At 42.0% G+C, this 17884-nt stretch overlaps 2 protein-coding genes across 3 annotated transcripts in view; one reads left to right on the plus strand and one right to left on the minus strand.

The window, feature by feature from the left end:
• The window catches only part of CCDC47 (coiled-coil domain containing 47), an 87770-nt gene extending 73263 nt beyond the window's left edge, over nucleotides 1-14507 (minus strand). The window contains exons 1-5 of one of the 2 annotated variants that reach the window (XM_033918158.1): nucleotides 14356-14507; nucleotides 11260-11525; nucleotides 3068-3175; nucleotides 1343-1517; nucleotides 12-133 (exon numbers count right to left, since the gene is read on the minus strand). In XM_033918158.1, coding sequence (XP_033774049.1) covers nucleotides 12-133; nucleotides 1343-1517; nucleotides 3068-3175; nucleotides 11260-11520 — 666 coding nt within the window. In that variant the 5' untranslated portion in view covers nucleotides 11521-11525; nucleotides 14356-14507. Of the gene's footprint in view, nucleotides 1-11; nucleotides 134-1342; nucleotides 1518-3067; nucleotides 3176-11259; nucleotides 11526-13565; nucleotides 13704-14355 lie in introns of those variants that run through there. The other variant, XM_033918157.1, reaches the window with a different exon arrangement.
• Nucleotides 14508-14580: 73 nt separating this feature from the next.
• DDX42 (DEAD-box helicase 42) overlaps nucleotides 14581-17884 on the plus strand; it is a 75376-nt gene continuing 72072 nt past the window's right edge. The window contains exon 1 of the mRNA XM_033918155.1: nucleotides 14581-14924. The gene's annotated coding sequence lies outside the window, so the exon portion shown is untranslated. The remainder of the gene's footprint in view (nucleotides 14925-17884) is intronic.

Genomic DNA, 17884 nt, shown 5'->3' on the forward strand with positions numbered 1-17884 from the left:
ATGCCCCTAACCTTAAGCTGAATCAGCATACCCTCGCAGCACACCCTGCCCGAGCACCAAAGGTTATAAATATGTTCATTTTCTTGGTTCAGTTTTCCAGTACTTGTGGGTTCTTTACTTGTTCCATCATCCCCTAAAACCAAAGAATAAATGGTACTTATTATGATTTGATATCGTGAATTATAGTAAAGTCTGGAATAAGCTGCATGTTATAAGCAAAAATAAAAACAAATACACTGCAATATTCAGCTGGTGGCAGTCAGTGATTTTTTTCATTGCTGCTGTTTTTATGCCCAGATATTCAAATGCTGGGCCATGTCCGGGTTGCACTACAGTCAGAGATTGTCTAACCATTGCCGCTAAACTGGTTTAGTGACCATCAGATTTGCTGACCTGTAGCAGAAAACGGTTCACCACGTTGTTTTCTGCAGGATCGCTCATTTTCCGATCAGGCCTTGCAAATAAGGCCATTAATACTGAAATAAGTGATCACTTTTAGCAATCCAAGAAAAGCGACTGGTCAAGACCAGTTGCTTACTTGTCCTATTGATAGTTCAGCCCTGAAATTTTTTTTTAATGGACACAGATGCTGTGTGTGTGTTACACATGCATAATAGCTGCCCTGTTAAAAAACCACCCAAAAAAACATGAGCCAAGCCACTCCCATTGATTATGAGCCGCAGCACCCCCCCCCGACAATGATGGCTGTCCTCGTGAGAGACAGAAGAGATGCTCACTCCCTCCTGCCTCAGCAACCTGCGGCAGTGAAAAATGGCAGGAGGGATGCCCACCTCCTGCCAACTGAGGCACCCCTCGTGCCTGGCACACCTCATAAACCATCCCCTACCCCCCCAAAAAAAAAAAATAAAATAAAATAAAGGCAGGAGAGATGCCCACTCCTTCCTACCACCAAATGCTCCCCTAACTCCCGCACCCTTGTCAGAAGTTGAGAGCAAGAGGGATGCTCAGTTCCTCCTGCTTCAAGGCCTGCAAGTCCAAAATGGCAGTACAGAGCCTAAGGCCTGATTGGCTCAGTTAACTTATTAGGTAACTGGATTAATTGCCAACTCTGCCCCTACACTATCCACAAAATAGCATCCCGTTTAACTGGGTAAGAGCCTTAATATCCCCACTTCAGACACAAATTCTATCTTGGAGAAGTTCAGAGTGGTGTACTGTACAATTTCTTTATCAGGTACTCTTAAGTATTTTCCTTATGTGTCCTGGTGGATATTTGAACAGGAAGTTAAAGCTAAACTGCATTTATTTCAGCCTAGCTGCTTGCATGTGCACAGTATCAACTGGACTTCAGAGGTAATTGGAGCGAGCGTGCTCAACTCACCCACAAGGGCAAAATTACTTTCCAGCAGCTCCCTGTGTGCACTGAACCAGGCCTGGGCCAGGCGACTATTTTTGTTCTTGCCAACGATGTAGTTCATGATGTAAGCAAGGAGGCCAGTTACCATCAGGATCTCCATGTAGTAACTCTCCCAGTTGTTCTGCAGATGAGCAGGGACCTTAAACAAGATTGAGGAATTTCAGTACCAATATCAACACATCACTTATAGCCCACATATACCACTAGAGTTCAATGTGAATTACAATATCAACTTAACCTAGCTAATAATAATTATTTATTTCTTGTATACCGCCAAACCAGTAAAAGGTTCTAGGCGGTTCACAGCAAGATAAGGCTGAACATCCAAAGCTATTTCTAGAAGATACATAATGCCTATAGATTAAAAGCATTAACATTATCAAATAGTTGTGTTTTTAGTAATTTTCAAGACAAAGTTAGACAAGTTCCTGAGGAACCAGAACGTAAGCAGATAAGGCTAGTCTCAGTTAAGGCACTGGTCTTTGACCTAAGGGCTGCAGCGTGAGCGGACTGCTGGGCATGATGGACCCAGCAGAGCCAATTCTTATGTTCTTATGCTTCAAACAAGCAGGAAATGAGTCCAGAGTCTTCAGGCTGCAACACTCCAAGCTCAGAAAGCCTGAAACCCTCACTCCACACGAATCTTCAGGGTGGGGGTGGGGAACCACAGCCTCCAACAGCCAGTTACAGAGTCTGATCAGTCTGCGTTCAAGAGCATGAACTCTGCAGGGGCGCACCGCACCTAAGAGATCTTCTGTGAGCTCCAAGTCTTAGGGTATGTCCCCTTTAAGAAGGGTGACCCTCCCAGCTACAGATTACAGTGTCTGTATCCTCTCCCAGGTAGAGCTGCCCTAGGATTATTGGGAACCTCTGTAGCCCAGGGAAGCCTCACAAAGGTCAAAATAAAACCCCAAAATAATAAATGTAACGCAGAGCAGAGGAAAAGACACAATCTCAACTGACTTGCAGAAGATAAAACTGAAGCGAGGGGGCTCTACCCAGAGGGACAAGGAGATGGAGCCGAAAAAATGATTGATGCCTTCTCTAAAAGATTTGTGAGTTAAGGTGCCTTAATGAATTGGCTGCTGCTTGCACAGGAAGATTTTATGTCAGGGGAGGGGTGCTGCTAGTCGCCAGGGAATTTTTTAAAGTTGGGGGTAGGAGGGGTGGTCATGTCAGGGAGTGGAAATGGGGATGCCACTAAACACCCGGAATTCATTTTAAAGTCGGGAGCAAGGGCACTGGGTTTAGGGGAAGGGATGTTGGGGCAGTTACAGATTTGGCAATATTGGTTTTTTATAAATGTCCCTCATCTTGTCAGTGTGTGAGCCAAATCACTACACTTGCACTGAAAGAGCCACTTTTAATGCAGCAGTAATTTGCATGTTCACTAATTACTGAATAGCCATGTTGTATTTTGTAGTTAATTTTGCAGTAGAAACCACACATTGAGCCACCGACGTGCAGCTCTGTCATGTGGCTTTCTGCATCGGCCCCACATCTCTATCTCTGTTTCAGTACTTCTGCAAAATTCTGCAATTCACCTGCTGCTGATCTTAAATAAAGTGGCATGTGGCTGATAAGTAATGAACAACACTAGCTCTCATGGGGGGGGGGGAAAGGAAATAATTTCATTTCAATCAGAAAGCAAAATGTAGAAAAAAATAAACAAAATAAAATGATCCTTACATCAACAATTGTTATAGGGTCTTTACTTTTGCTGGGCATTGTGTCTGGTTTGTCATCATAGCCTTCAAATTCCTCATCATCATATGGTTCACTTTCTGCATCACCTTCCTGTAACAGAAGAGCAAAGAAATTGTGACTTTTTGGCAGTGTCATTCTAGGGAAAGCATCAAAGAACTAATTGAAATCAACAGAGGAAAGAACCAAGAAGAAAATCTGAGCAAATCTGAACCAATTTTCCATCCAATTATGAAACTAGTAGGACTCAAAATAATAATCGGTAAAGTTTATTGTTTCATGGCTAGAAATCAGCATGGCTATAAATCAGAAAAGAAAGTTATTTAGCAATTTAAAGAGGCATGCATCATTAATAGATTGTCATTGTTTTCTATGGTCATATCCTGTGACACTCCCCTGGAATCTCAGTCAGTACACAAGCCAGGTAGATCTATAGCAAACAGGAAACACAAGAAAAGAGAGGGGGGGGGGGGTGCCGGGACTCCCTGCTGCATAATCAGTTCTGCTCAAGAGAAACAATTTCAACATTATTTTCTGAAGGCGAAACACTGCATAAAGATTAAACTTTGAACAATTTGGAACTGTACACATTTGTATAAAGGAGATACAGCCTGAGGGTTCAGAAGGGGGCAACCACCTGAGAACCCCATAAACCTTACGTTAAGGGACAAGTATGGAATGCTCAGCAAGGCTGGTCAAAGACAAAAATCCAGCTTAGCTGTTACTGGTCAGGCGACCTGCGAATCGGATAGAAAATCTGGGTGGGTGTTCAGCCTACAGAAGAGGTTTATAAGAAAGATTAGTAGAGGTAAGAAACCTAATCTTTCGTTCTTGTACAATCCCTCTGTAGGCTGAATGGTACGGATGTTATCAGAGCAGTCCCAGAACATCACAGGGGGCCGATGAGCCCGCCGTCAGGACTGAAGCCCCATAAGCCACATTTTACTCAGCTGTCTGAGCAAGCTGGTAGAACTTTGTGAATGTATGGAGAGAGAGGCCCAAGTGGCCGCCCTGTAAATCTCCTCAGGAGAAACAGCTGTTGATTTGGCCCAAGAGGAAGCCAGTTCTCTGGCAGAATGAGCCTTCAACCCAAGGGGAGGCTTCTTCCCCGCTGACACATAAGCAGCGGAAATTGCCCCCGGATCCATCTAGAGATGGAAGCCTTAGAAGCAGATCTACCCCTCTGGGCAGGACTCACCAGCACAAAAAGATGGCCCGAAAGTCGGAAGTCATTCATGGCCTCTAGGTATCTCAGGAGATGCCTCATGGCCAGGGACTGTTAAATACGGTCCTTGGACTTGGAATCCGAAGGAACAAAGGCGGATAGCCAAACTTCCTGATTTATATTAACTCTGAAGCCAACTTTGGAAGAAAGGAAGGCACGGTCCTCAAGAGGACCGCAGAATCCGTGATGCGGAGAAAAGGATCTTTGCACATAAGAACTTGTAGCTCCGATTTCATACGCGCAGAAGAGACCACTACAAGGAAAACGGGCTTGATGGCGAGATCTTCCAGAGAGATGTGATCCAGATGTTCATAGGGCGGACGAGCCAGTGAGTGGAGAACCAGGTTCAAATTCCACATTGACAAGGCAGTCACAAGGGAGGCCTCAGCCTCCCCCCGCAAGAAGCGGACAACATCCAGATAAGATGCCAGGGAACTCCTGAGAGCAGCAGGACACAAGCAGGAGAGACTCACAATGTGAACACATAGCAAAAAAACCGCTAGTCCCTTCCTGATGCCAGTTTGCAAGAAGTCCAGGACTGTGAAGGGGCCGAGGGAACCACTTGAGCCTTCTCACACCAAGCCAGAAAACATCTCCAGGCTCTCCCATAGGCCGCCACAATGGAATGTCACTTAGTCTGGAGGAGTGTAGCAAGGAACGTAGATGAATAGCCCCTAGCTGTCAATGCCGCATGCTTAAGAGCCAAGCCTTAAGATCAAAGCAGTCCAGATCTTGGACCGCTATGGGACCCTGCATGAGCAGCCGCTAAATAAAATTTATTGCAAAGTGCAGAGTGATGAATTTGGGGAGTAGATATCCAATAGGGACGTGTGAGATACTGATATGAAAGGACAGGGAGAGGGACCTTGGGGTGCTAGTGTCTGAGGATCTGAAGGCAACAAAATGGTGTGACAAATTGTTGGCTGTAGCCAGAAGGATGCTGAGAGGGAGGCGTAACCAGCAGAAGAAAAGAGGTGTTGATGCCCTTCTACAGGTTGTTGGTGAGGCCCCACTTGGAGTATTGTGTTCAGTTTTGGAGACTGTATATGGTGAAGACTTGAAGCAGTCCAGAGAAAAGCGAAAAAACGGTAAGGGATTCGAGTCAAAAGACATATAAGGAGAGACTGGAAGAGGGCCAGGAAAGATATGATACAGATGTTTAAATATTTGAAAGGTATTACTATAGGACCACATCTTTTCCAGAGAAGTTTCAAGTTTCAAGTTTATTCGTTATTTGATTGATCGCCTATCACAATTACTAAGCGATTTACATATACAAAGAATACATGATAAAACAATAACAATAATATAGTAAAAATATAAAAATCATTTAAAAACTAGACAAATTACAACAGGAAACACTGGGATAGAGGGGAAAGAAATACAATTTATAATAGGAAAGGAGGGACCGTTAAGGGTAAAATACAAAAGGAAAGGGAAAACAAAATAATTTTTTGAAATAGTATACATAGCTGACTAAAATGAAAGGGAGTTATAAAGAGCAATTGGCATTTCAATTAAATATTGAAAGCGTCTTTAAAAAGAAAGCTCTTAAGTTGGCTTTTGAATTTATCAAGATTTTTCTCCTCCCTTAAATAAAGTGGGAGAGAATTCCATGTTTGTGGTGCTGTAACAGTGAAGATATATTGTCTTCGGGTATTTATGAATTTAAGAGTGGGAATGACCAATAAAAGTTGTTCATTGGAACGTAAAGTTTTTTGAGGGGAGTATGGAATTAATACTTTATAAATAAAAGATGGAGTTTTGTGAAGCAAAGATTTAAAGGTGAGTAAAGATAATTTATATAATATTCGGTGTGTAACTGGGAGCCAATGTGCCTTTTGTAGTAAAGGGGTGACATGATCAAACTTTTTGGCCCCCATAATTAATTTGATAGATGTGTTTTGGATAATCTGTAATCTTCTGATTTCTTTTTGGGCCATTCCTTTGAATAAAGCATTACAGTAGTCAATTTTTGAAATGATCAATGAATGAATTAGTGTGTTTAAAGATTTGGGACACAGGAATTTTGAGATAGAGCGGATTTGACGTAACCTGTAAAAAGTAGTTTTGACCACATCGCTAATGTGGTCGTGATAAGTTAAATTTTCATCTAGGATGACACCTAAAATCCAGATTTTGTTTATTTGTTTGAGCGTAATTCCCTGTATATTAATAGGAACCGCTATTTTATGGTTTTCTTTCCAAGGGAAGAGTAACGTGTTGGTTTTATTAATGTTTAAGGACAGTCTATTATTGTCCAACCATAGATGAATCTGTTTAAGTTTGTCATTAATAGCAGCGATTTCAGACGGATTATTGGGGTCAAGGGGATGTAAAAGTTGTATATCGTCAGCATAAGCGAATACTGAGAAACCGATAGATTGACAAAGAGTCATAAGGGGTGAAAGGAAAATATTGAAGAGAAGAGGAGATAAAATAGAGCCTTGGGGAATACCATAGGAGGTAGAGAAACTTGAAGATGTGGAATCGTTGAAAGAAACTATAGAAATTCGATTATCAAAATAGGACCTAAACCAAAGAAGGACTTGCTCGGAAATGCCAATAGATTCTAATCTATTTAATAAAAGGTTATGATCAACTGTATCGAATGCTGCCGAGAGGTCTAATGAAATCAGAAGGACGTAAGAATGGTGATCCAGATGGTAGAGTATTGAGGATGTCATACCTATCAGGGAATGTTCAGTGGAATGGTTTTGCCTGAAGCCGGTTTGATTGGGGTGTAAAATGTTTGTTTGCTCTATATAGTTTTGATATTTGATTAAAAACAATTTTCTCTATTATCTTTGCGAGAAATGGGATATTGGCGATTGGTCTATAATTTGATTTCTCTTCGATACTTATTTTGTGATCTTTGACAATGGGATGGATAATAGAGGATTTCCAGGCCGATGGCATAGTGCTATGCTGTAGACTTTCTTTGATCAAAAAAAGTATTAATGGTCCGAAAAAATCGAAATGTTGTTTAAGGATAAATGGCGGGATAGATTCGTTTTGCATACCTTTACTGTTAATTGTTTTGATTATTGATTTTAATTCTTCAAGAGAGGGAAGATGAAATTGTGTGCATTTTGCAGATAACACAGAGAAAGTAATTGTATCAATTTGTTCAATGAGAGATTCATCATTAATACCAAATTTTTCTCTAATATTTTTAATTTTTTCAACAAAATGGGTTGCAAGTTCTTGTGCTGTTGGTAACTGATTTGAAGAGTGTTCCAGTTTTTTAGAAGATGGAGTAATTGTTTTTAATATTTTATATAGAGTAGAAACGTTTTTAGTTTTTGAAATTTGATTTGAGTAATATTTCCTTTTAGCTTGATTTATTTTTTCCTTGTTCATATTGGAATGAATTTTAAATTTTTCTAAATTAGTTTGAGTTTTGTTTTTTCACCAACAGCGTTCAAGGGATCTCATTTGTTTTTTAATTAATGAGAGTTCTGCAGTAAACCAAGGATTAGAACATTTCCTAGCTGAAATAAATTTAGTTTGAAACGGAGCTACTTTATCAAGTAAAAGTTGTATATTCTCATTCCATAAAGATAGATAATCATCTACAGTAATAGATTTAGAGTTAGAAGGTGTAAAATGGAAGTTATCAGCAAGTTGATTAGCAGATAATTTATTAAAATCTCTAAATTTGGTGATTTTACCAACAGTCTCGTTTTTAATGGTAGGAGAAAAATATCTTATTGGAATTAAAAAATGATCTGACCATGGGACAGATATAAAAGAACTAATTGAAAAATTTTTTGTCATTGCCGCTGGTGCAATGGCCATATCAATAGTATGACCAGCTTGATGTGTAGAATGAGAAAGGAGTATGCAAAAATCAATTTGATTCAGAAGAGAAAGAATATCTTTAGTGTAATTGTTATTTAGATCATCGAAATGTATGTTAAAGTCCCCCAGAATTAGTGGGTTAATAGAGGATGAACCAAAATCAAAGATCAAAGATTCTAATAATTGAAGAGTGTTGTTGTTAATAGGCGGGGGTACATAGATTAGTAGTATATCTAAATTAGGATTTGTTTTTAATGAGAATTGCAATGACTCAATAGTAGAGTTAGTAGAATCGTGTGTTTTTAATGCAGAATTAATGAGTCACGTAAGTATACTGCCAATCCCCCACCACGTTTGTAGGAGCGGTGATTGAAAAAAAATGAGAAGCCCGAGGGACAGGCATATGAAAGATAAGCCTCTTCTCCATCCATGAGCCAAGTTTCCACTATACATAATACGTCAAATGAATGATGAATAATAAGATCTTTAATTAGATGATATTTAGTCTTAAGGGATCGAACGTTAATTAAACCAAATGTAAGGGCGGTTTTAGTAGAATTAAAACAGGTGGAAAACTTGGAAGAAGATGAATAATGATCAATTACAGAAATATTTGCACAGTCACTGATGGGCAAATTATTTAATTTATGAAGTGGTTTATGTGGTCGATGACCACAAATAGTTGGAATATTTGCTGTGTATGGCTCCATGTGATAAGATAAGTTAAGGTCATAGACTAAGACTAATGAGGTCTCTAAATAGGAGTTTTGAAATAATGCTAAAGAAATTTTTTGACAAGGAATGGCCGAAAAAGTTCCGGGAATAATATGGAGACAAATAACCATTAAAGTTAACAGACGTTTAAAACATTTACTCACCAAAAAATGTTTACCGAAAAATTTTTTTGTTGAATGTCCTGTAACATTGTTCGGTACCAGTCGCGCACAAAGGAGCGCGCTTAAGGAGATGCTCCTTAAGCGTGCTCCTTTGCGGCATGTGCCGCAAAGAGCCTGTTTAAGTAATTCATGTACCGGGCAATTCAGCTGGAACAAATTAAAAGCAAAGTAAGGATAAAACCACAGAAATATTGAAACTGAAACATAAAATATAAAATAACAGCTTTAAAAACCAATACAGTTAAATTTTAAGGTGCTAATAGTGCTTCGGGTGAAATGAAATTGGTAAAACTAGAGGACATAATTTGAGGTTGAGGGGTGGTAGATTTAGGAATAATGTTAGGAAATTATTTTTCATGGAGAGGGTGGTGGATGTCTGGAATGCCCTCCTGAGGGAGGTGATGGAGAGAAAAACGGTGACTGAATTACAAACAGCTTGGGATGAACACAGAGGATTTCTAATAGAATATGAATGGGCAAACTTTCATGGTCTGAATCCTGCAAAGGAGATGGTTGGAGTAAGCTTCAACAGAAACTCCAGTAGTTGGAACCTAAGAACAGTACTTGGTGAACATCTAAGGTTTGTAGCCCAAAAGAAACAAAGAAAAAAAAAATAATAAAAAGACACTTCAAAGATTGTAATGCATGGCAGGGCATTTAGGTCTTTTATCTGTTGTCATTTACTACATGTTAGTATTTGAGTGATTGGAGGTGGAGCATGAAAACAACCAGAAGGCTCTCTACAACCCTCGCAACTAATGGGGGTTTAACCTGCTGATCAAGGCTAGCAGTCCTGTTGCACAAGAAATGTCCTTCTTTCTCTAACACAGCCCCTGCCATCAGCCTCCAGCCCTCTCTCCCACCAGTCTCTCTGTCAGTCCCCAGCCTTCTTCTCCCATGCACAGTATTTGATTCCTTCTCAACCTCCTTCTCCCTACCCCAACATCAGCCCTCTTCTACTAGTTGCCCCCAGCATCAGAACTCTTTTATCAACCCTAACATCCACCAGCCTAAGGTCCCTTTTGCCATCCCCAGCCTTAGCCCTTATTTCAGAATCCTTTTAAGCTCCAGCCCTTCTCCCACCTAGCCCCTTGTGTCCCCAGCCCCTGCCAGTTTTCAGCCCTCCTTTCCCATTCCCAGGACCAGCATTTTTAAATTCCTCACAGAAAAATAGGAGCTTGTTTCCACGGCTAAACTACGAATGGCAACAGATCAAGTACGCAGCCTAGGAGTAACCTTAGACGGACACCTATCCCTATCCACCCACATATCCCAAGTAGTCTCTACCTCCTTCTACTACCTCCGCCAACTGAGAAGGATCAAACCCTACATCTCCACACCTGACCTAGCCAACTCCTCTACGCATATGTCCTCTCCAGAATGGATTACTGCAACTCCCTATTTAATGGAATAACCAAAAGAGATCTCAAGCGCCTCCAACAGGTCCAAAATGCAGCTATCCGCCTCCTACACAGCCTCAACTACCATGATCCCATCTCCCCAGCACTCCACGCTGAACACTGGCTCCCAATTAGCCAACGCTGTGCATTCAAGGCCCTGGCAATAGCACACAAAATAATTTATGCCACCACCCCCTCCTACATAAAATCCAAGCTACCTATCTACATCTCCACCCGCACCCTCCGCTCGGAAACGGAGATATGCCTATGCATTCCCCCCCGGAAGGTTCCTCCTCTCAGAAACCGCCCGCAAACGCTCCTAAAGCCACTTCATTCCCCAACTCTGGAACCAACTCCCCCCTCAACTCAGACTACAGAACTCACTAATGACATTCCAGAAAATGGTAAAGACCCTCCTCTTCAACTAAAGGTCTACACCCAACCCCCTTAAACCCCACCTCTACCCTTCTTTCTCCATTCTAATCTTCTGCCTAAATTTCTGTATAGTCTACTCTCAGCCTATACTCAAATAACTTGTATCTAAACTAAACTACTTATATTTAAACTACTGTTCTTAATTTGCTGTATAGTCCCTAAATCTAAACTGCTGCACAGTCTCGTATGTCCAAGTATTTAAATCTACTGTATAATCTTGTATGTCCAATTCACTCCATTGTGAATGTTTACTTGTAAACCGTTCTGAGCTACTGGGAGGACGGGATAAAAATCTAAATAAATAAATTAAAATAAATAAACTCCCATTGCTCTGCAAGTAACAGAAGGCAACAACTGGGAGGAAATGGTGTCCCCCCACCTCTATTCCTATGCCAATAGCCCTGGCCCCCATGTTACCTGTGTATCTGCATCTTCAAAGTCTTCTTGATTTTCATCTTGATCCTCCACTTCAATAGTGGCCTCTTCTTCATCTTCCTCAATAGTGATGGCCCGCTCTGGTGGTTCTGTGACTACATCATCAATGACATCCTCAAATTCAGCAAAGTCATTATCATCATACTCTGCCATGTCATCGCCAGTATCAAATTCATCGAACTTCGCCATAGAGAAACCCCAAAGCAGGCAAGAGATGGCAAAAAGAGCAAATATTTTGGGCATTGTTCCTGCAGAAAGAGTAAATAAATGAATTGGCTTTGTGTTAATACTGTTCATGAAGAAAGTGGGAGGAAAGCCAAAGATCAACCAAGGTGGCAGTGGTTTAAGATCAAATGAGGGTCCCCTAGTTGGGGGCAGAAGAGGAGAAGATTCCGTTTTCCCCAACTCCATTTTTGGTTAGTAAGTAGCACAGTGCAGCAAACACAGCTTACCGTTAGAAAAGATGCTATGCCACCTCAAGCCAGCTTTCTTTAACTGAAATTTGAGGCTGCTCAGTAGCCAGAGACTCCCAATACTTGCAACGTTTCAGAGGTGATGCGCTTAAGCATGATTCAGGCTCTCCTTATATGCCTCCCTAAAACCTCCGTTCCTCAGACAAGTTACTTTTATCTGTACCCTTCTCCTCCATTGCCAATTCCAGACTTCGTTCCTTTCACCTCACTGCCCCATATGCCTGGAATACCATGTTTCCCCGAAAATAAGAGTGTCATATTAATTTTGGGTCCAAAAAACACACTAGGGCTTATTTTTGAGGATGTCTTATTTTTTTTTCATGTACAAACATCATCTCTCCCTTCCTCCATCCCAATTCTTTCTCTTTCCTTTCTCCCCCCCCACCCATGTGCAGCATCCTTCCTCCCCTTACCCATCCCCTTGTGCAGTATCTTTCTATCCCTCCCATCCCCCGCATCGCCAACCCTCTCGAGAGACCAACATAGCTCCGTTCCAAACAGCAACACTCTGAACAGTTTGCTTTGTGGCTGCCCCATCAGGGTCTTTACTCTGCTGCATCACTGATGATATCATCAGTGACGCGGCACAGGGAAGGTTCCAGCGGGGCAGGCTGCAAAGCAGCCTGTTCAGAGTGCTACTGTTTAGAGTGGAGGTACGTATGTTGGTGGGGTTCTGCTGCGCCGGGGGATGAGAGGGAAGGATGGAAAGATACTGTGTAAAGGGATGGGTGGGAGGGTCAGGGGGGTTCTCCTGCACAGGGGGATAGAAAGATGCTGCACAAGGGGATGGGTGAGAGAAGATGAAAGATGCTGCTCATTGGGGGAGGGGGAGAAAGTACTGCCACCAGTGAATCGGGCAGCACTGTTGTCAGGGATGGCGTCAGAGAGTGTCGGGGACATTCAGTGGTCAATCTAACTAGGGCGTATTTTTGGGATAGGGCTTATATTAGGATCAACTTTAAAAATCATGCTAGGGCTTATTTTCAGGGAAACACGGCAAATTACCTGAGTCCATGCATCACACCTCTTCCCTTGTTCAAAAGTAGGCTGAAAAACCCCCTTTTAAATCAGTAAAGATATTTGCTCCAGTCAACTCCTTCCCTGATGTTTTTCCCAGTACCTCTTCCTTTTATTTTTATATTGTATCCTTACCCTTTTCTCCGCTCGTTTTATTTTTGTCTCAATAGTTCCTTTTAGTTTTGTCATTCTCCTGATTTTTAACTATTTTTTTGTACCGCTTTGGTCAGTAAAAGTGGTATATCAAGACTTAGGGCCTGTTTTACAAAGTCGTGCTAGAGGCTGCTGCGCGGTAACAGCCCTGAAGCCCATAGAGATTTAAAGGGCTTCGGGGCTGTTGCTGCGCAGCTTTGTAGAACAGGCCCTTAATAAACTTGAAACGTGAATTTGAATAGTGGTCTCCCTTTGAAGGTCATGAAGACAAAAACAATCTGAATACATGAAATCTTGTGACAAGTACCTAGGATCTCTAAGGGAAAGTAAGCATTAGTAGATAGCATGAATGGGCAGACTGGATAGGCTATAAGGTTTTTATCTGCTTTCATTTTTCTGTACTTCTACATCTTTTAAAAATTGAAGGCACTTGTTTCTAAATGCAGAAAAAGACAAAACCCCCAGACAGAAAAGACAACAACCCCAGACAGTTAAATCCAAAAATGCCAACAAATCCTCTCAGGAGCAGGCAAAAAAAAAATTCATATATACACAACTCAAAAGCAGAGAAATATTTAATGGCACTACGGTTCTATTTTAACAGTGTGCAGCCATGTATACCACACAAATTAACTTCACCCTCACCTGCTTCATGCATTCTGCGGCCAGTAATGAGTAGGTAAAACACACAGTTCAATTCATGCCATTTCTGTGGTTATTAGGACCAATGTCTTATCTATTCACTCAGTTATTAAGATAGAGGGGCATCGTCAAAACAAACGTCTAAGTCCATTTTGGGCCTAGGGCGCTAGTCGCCCAAAGTCCATTCTTGAAAAATACGTTCAAAAATGTCCAGCCGTTTGATTGTTCAGACTGTTAGTACGTCTATCTTTATACTATATTCTCAAACAAAAAATTGTCCCAAACACCTAGAACAAGACCTTTTGGACATGGGAGGGGCCAACAAAGTGATGGACCAGCCACCCAGACATGGCAACAGAGTAGTGGGCAACTTACAGGGCAGTGCTGTCAACTTCACAAAAGGGGTGCCACATAAACATCCCTTGCAGGTCATGGTAAGCCCCCCAAACCTACTATAGCCAGTTGTCTACAATCCCAATAGCCCTTTGGGGGGTTTTGGTGGACTAACATTTCCCAGTGGTTAGAGTGGCTTATGGGCTTGGGTCGTCCTCTCTATGGTTCACTAGTTCACCCCCCAGTGGTCCCAACCTTGCCTGGAGGACCACCAGGCCAATCGGGTTTTCAGGCTAGCCTAATGAATATGCATGAGAGAGATTTGCATATAATGGAAGCGACGGTCCGTTTTTCATTGCGAATGAAGGAGTCGGTTAATGAAGGGCGACGAGAGCCGTGAGGTGAAAGCAAAAGCCCATGTCCGGCCGAGCCAAGAAGTCACGAAGGCCGAGCTCGGTACCTGCCACCGTGGGACGTCCCGTCTCCACCGCCACAGCGTTTCCTCGGCGCTACGAGCTGCCAGGACGTACGGACGGACGCATGCGCACTTCCACCACCGCCGCCTTTCCACAGACGCGGGACGTAAGGCACGCACGGACGCATGCGCAGAAGCCGTCGCTGGTGGAGAGGATTTGGCGCACTTCCACCACCGCGGCGTTTCCTGGGACGTAAGGCACGCACGGACGCGCTGGCGCATGCGCACTCTCGCTCGGGCGCAGAAGCCGTGGCTGGTGCGTTTTTTTTTTCCCCCCTCCTTTCGAACGTCTCTCGGTTGTGCTGAAGTTTGGAAGTGCGGGAAGAGAAGAAGAAGAAGAAACGACGGCGGAATTCTTCTTCTTCTTGTTATCACTGAAGGGGTGGCGGTGAGGAGGCGCAGCGTCGAGCTCTGGCTACGCGGCGAAGGGTCTGGCAGGGCGCAAAGGCCTAGAGTCCCTTTCACGCCAGGCGGGGTTGCAAAAGGGGCTCCGCGCAGGGCCGGGTGGCGCAATCCATCCTCCTCTCCCCCCTCTGGAGGTTTCTAAATCACAGGTAAAATCCGGCAAGAAAACAGTTAAGGAATGGCTAACACTCAACATTTCCAGTAACCCATTTCTTCATGTCAATAAATGCTCTTAGTTGATCCGCAGGAAAAAAAAAAAAAAAACAACTTATATATTTTACCCCCAAGTATCTTATGCATTTACAAGGATATGAAAACAAACATGAGGCACCCAGAGAAACCATCTCGGGTCTCATGGCAAGAAATAACTTCTTTCGTTCTTGAGTTTGTTTTGTAACATCTGGAAATATCCACTTTTTTCCCCTAAAATAGTAACTGGGATTTTCTAAATAACATTCAGAGCCCCCTTTCTTTTAGTATGAGGCACTGTTCAAAAGGAAGATACGACAGAGGTATTAGCCAGTTAGAACACCAAATTATCGAGCTGCCATCTGGGACCCCCCCAAATAAAACATTGGGCCTGTTCTTTAACATATTTTGTAAACAATATTGGTGAAGGGCTGTCGGGTAAGGTTGCTTCTTTGCAGATTATACCAAAATCTGCAATAGAGTAGCAGCCCTGATGGTGTGAAGCTTGAAGAAGAATCTGACATTTGACAGCTAAGATGGAATTCTAAGAAATGCAAGGTCATGCATTTGGCTGCAAAATCCCAAGGGAATGGTAGGAGGGTGATCTTAAGGTGGCCAAACAGGTTGAAAAGGTGATGACGAAAGATAGAAAGTGGCTAGGGTGCATAGGGAGAGTTATGGCCAGTAAGATAAAGGAAGTATTGATGCCCCTGTATAAAACTCTGGTGACACTTCAAAAAGATATTCAGAGGATGGAGTCAGTCCAGAGGAAGGCTACTAAAATGGTCGGAGGTCTTCATCATAAGGCTTATGAGGACAAACTTAAAGATCTCAATATGTATACTTTGGAGGAGAGAGGGGAGATACGATAAAGACGTTTAAATACCTACATGGCTTTCATGCACTTGAAGTGAGTCTGTTTCATTTGAAAGGAAACTCTGGAATGAGAGGGCATAAGAAGAAGTTAAGAGGTGATAGGCTTACGAGTAATCTAAGGAAATACGTTTTTTTTACAGAAAGGGTGATAGATAACATGGCATAGGCAGTCTCCTGTTAGAAGAGTTGAAGAAAGCATGAGTAGGCATGTGGGATCTCTTAGAGAGAGGAGGAAGTAGTAGGAGCTGCAGATGGGCCTTCATCTGCCATCATGTTTCTCTTTCTACTTTTCAAACAAATGGGAGGAAATATTTTTATATTCAAAGAATAATTAAGCTCTGAAACTTGCCAGAGAATATAGTTGCAGCATTTAGCGTAGCTGGGTTTAAGAAAGGTTTGGACGAGTTCCTGAAGGAAATGTTCATGGCAGTTGATACAGGGAGGAAGCCACTGCTTACCCTGGACCGGTAGCATGTAATCTTGCTATTTGGGTTTCTGTCAGGTATTGTGACCTGAATTGGTCACTGTTAGAAACAGGACACTAAGCTAGATGGACCATTGGTCTGATCCATTATGGCTATTATGATTTCAGAGAAAGGTCTGCATATGCTTTGTTCCAAAAAAAATGCTAAGCAACAGGTGATTTGCAAGGTGTCCAGATTTTGCAAGTGCATAACCCACCTATTCTGGACTGATCTAGTAGGACTCAAGAAAATTAGCAGGCAAGTCTAAAAATGTTCTATTTGTAAGAGAGCGTTTTTATCGGGGCTAAGAGAACCCATTCTTACTATGCTTCTCAAGGAAGGAATGGTTCACAACTCTATAGGCTGTATTAAAAATGTGAGGAGTAGATGAATCACGTCTATAATTTGAGCTTGTGTATGACATCTTCCAGCAATGGGCATTCAAAGGCAAGCCAGTCAGATTATGAATTGCATCCTGTATAGCTGCAATGTGTGTAGTGCTGAAGCTATGAAATGGCTTGTGTATTTGACCCTGATCATCTCCCTTTTATCCTTAGAGATCTTTTAGCAGGGGGTTGGGTACTGAGAGAAAACCTGTAGTAACCTCTGTGTTGTGGGGGGGGGGAATTGAATGAATGGTGCTGGGATGATCTGCGCCAAACTGGTATTCTGCATTGAATGACCTTTACAGACTAGTAGCTTAGCGCTTATTTCACACCTAACTTTGGGCAAAAGCATTTACACCTGTCGAAGGCTGGTGCCCAACCAATGGCAATTAGGCATGTAAATGATGTGACATCACACCTAAATCCTGGGAATGCCCTTAACCCGCCACTATGAAATTTAGCTTTTGGAACAGGAAGTAAGGCAGATCCATGCTTAACTTCTAACTACTGCCAAGAAGTGCTTGTTAACACCAATTATTGATAGTGCCTAATTAGTTTATATGTGAATCTGCAATCTGTGTCCAACTTTGGGTGACCTATAATAATAATAATAACAGCTTATATACCGCAATACCGTGAAGTTCTATGCGGTTTACAAAGATTAAGCAAAGGTACAAATTGATTGACTATAGAGATCCAGCTGTGTGTGTAAATGGCAGGTTTTAGTTTCTTTGCTTTTTGGCACCAAGGGCTTCTCACGTAGAGCATGAGGAAGAAATAACAATTAAGAAACCTAAAACTAAAGGATCTACAGGAAAGCGTTGGGTGGCAGTCCAAAATAACATGGTATTACTTAGGGTTCGGTAAGTGGAAAGGGATCAGGATGTTGAAACTCCAAATGAGAATTTATATAGGTATCTACCCAAGTGGACAAACCATTGCTGAGACACTGCAAGGACCGTTTTGGTCTTTATTGTCCATTATTTTTCTGCTGTTATGATAAGGTGTTATCTGCTAAAAAATATAATTCAAAATGTAAATTTTTCTGAGGGTGTTTAATAGATGGTTTGTTTGAGTGAGTCTGGTTTTGGATTCAGGAAGGTAGTTCATATATTTTTATAATTAAATTTATGTAACTAACACTCATATAAATCCAGGGACAAACTGATTGTTTGCTTCATTTCTAGCTGTATT

This window comes from Geotrypetes seraphini, chromosome 13 (assembly GCF_902459505.1).
Source record: "Geotrypetes seraphini chromosome 13, aGeoSer1.1, whole genome shotgun sequence".
NCBI classification, from domain to species: domain Eukaryota; kingdom Metazoa; phylum Chordata; class Amphibia; order Gymnophiona; family Dermophiidae; genus Geotrypetes; species Geotrypetes seraphini.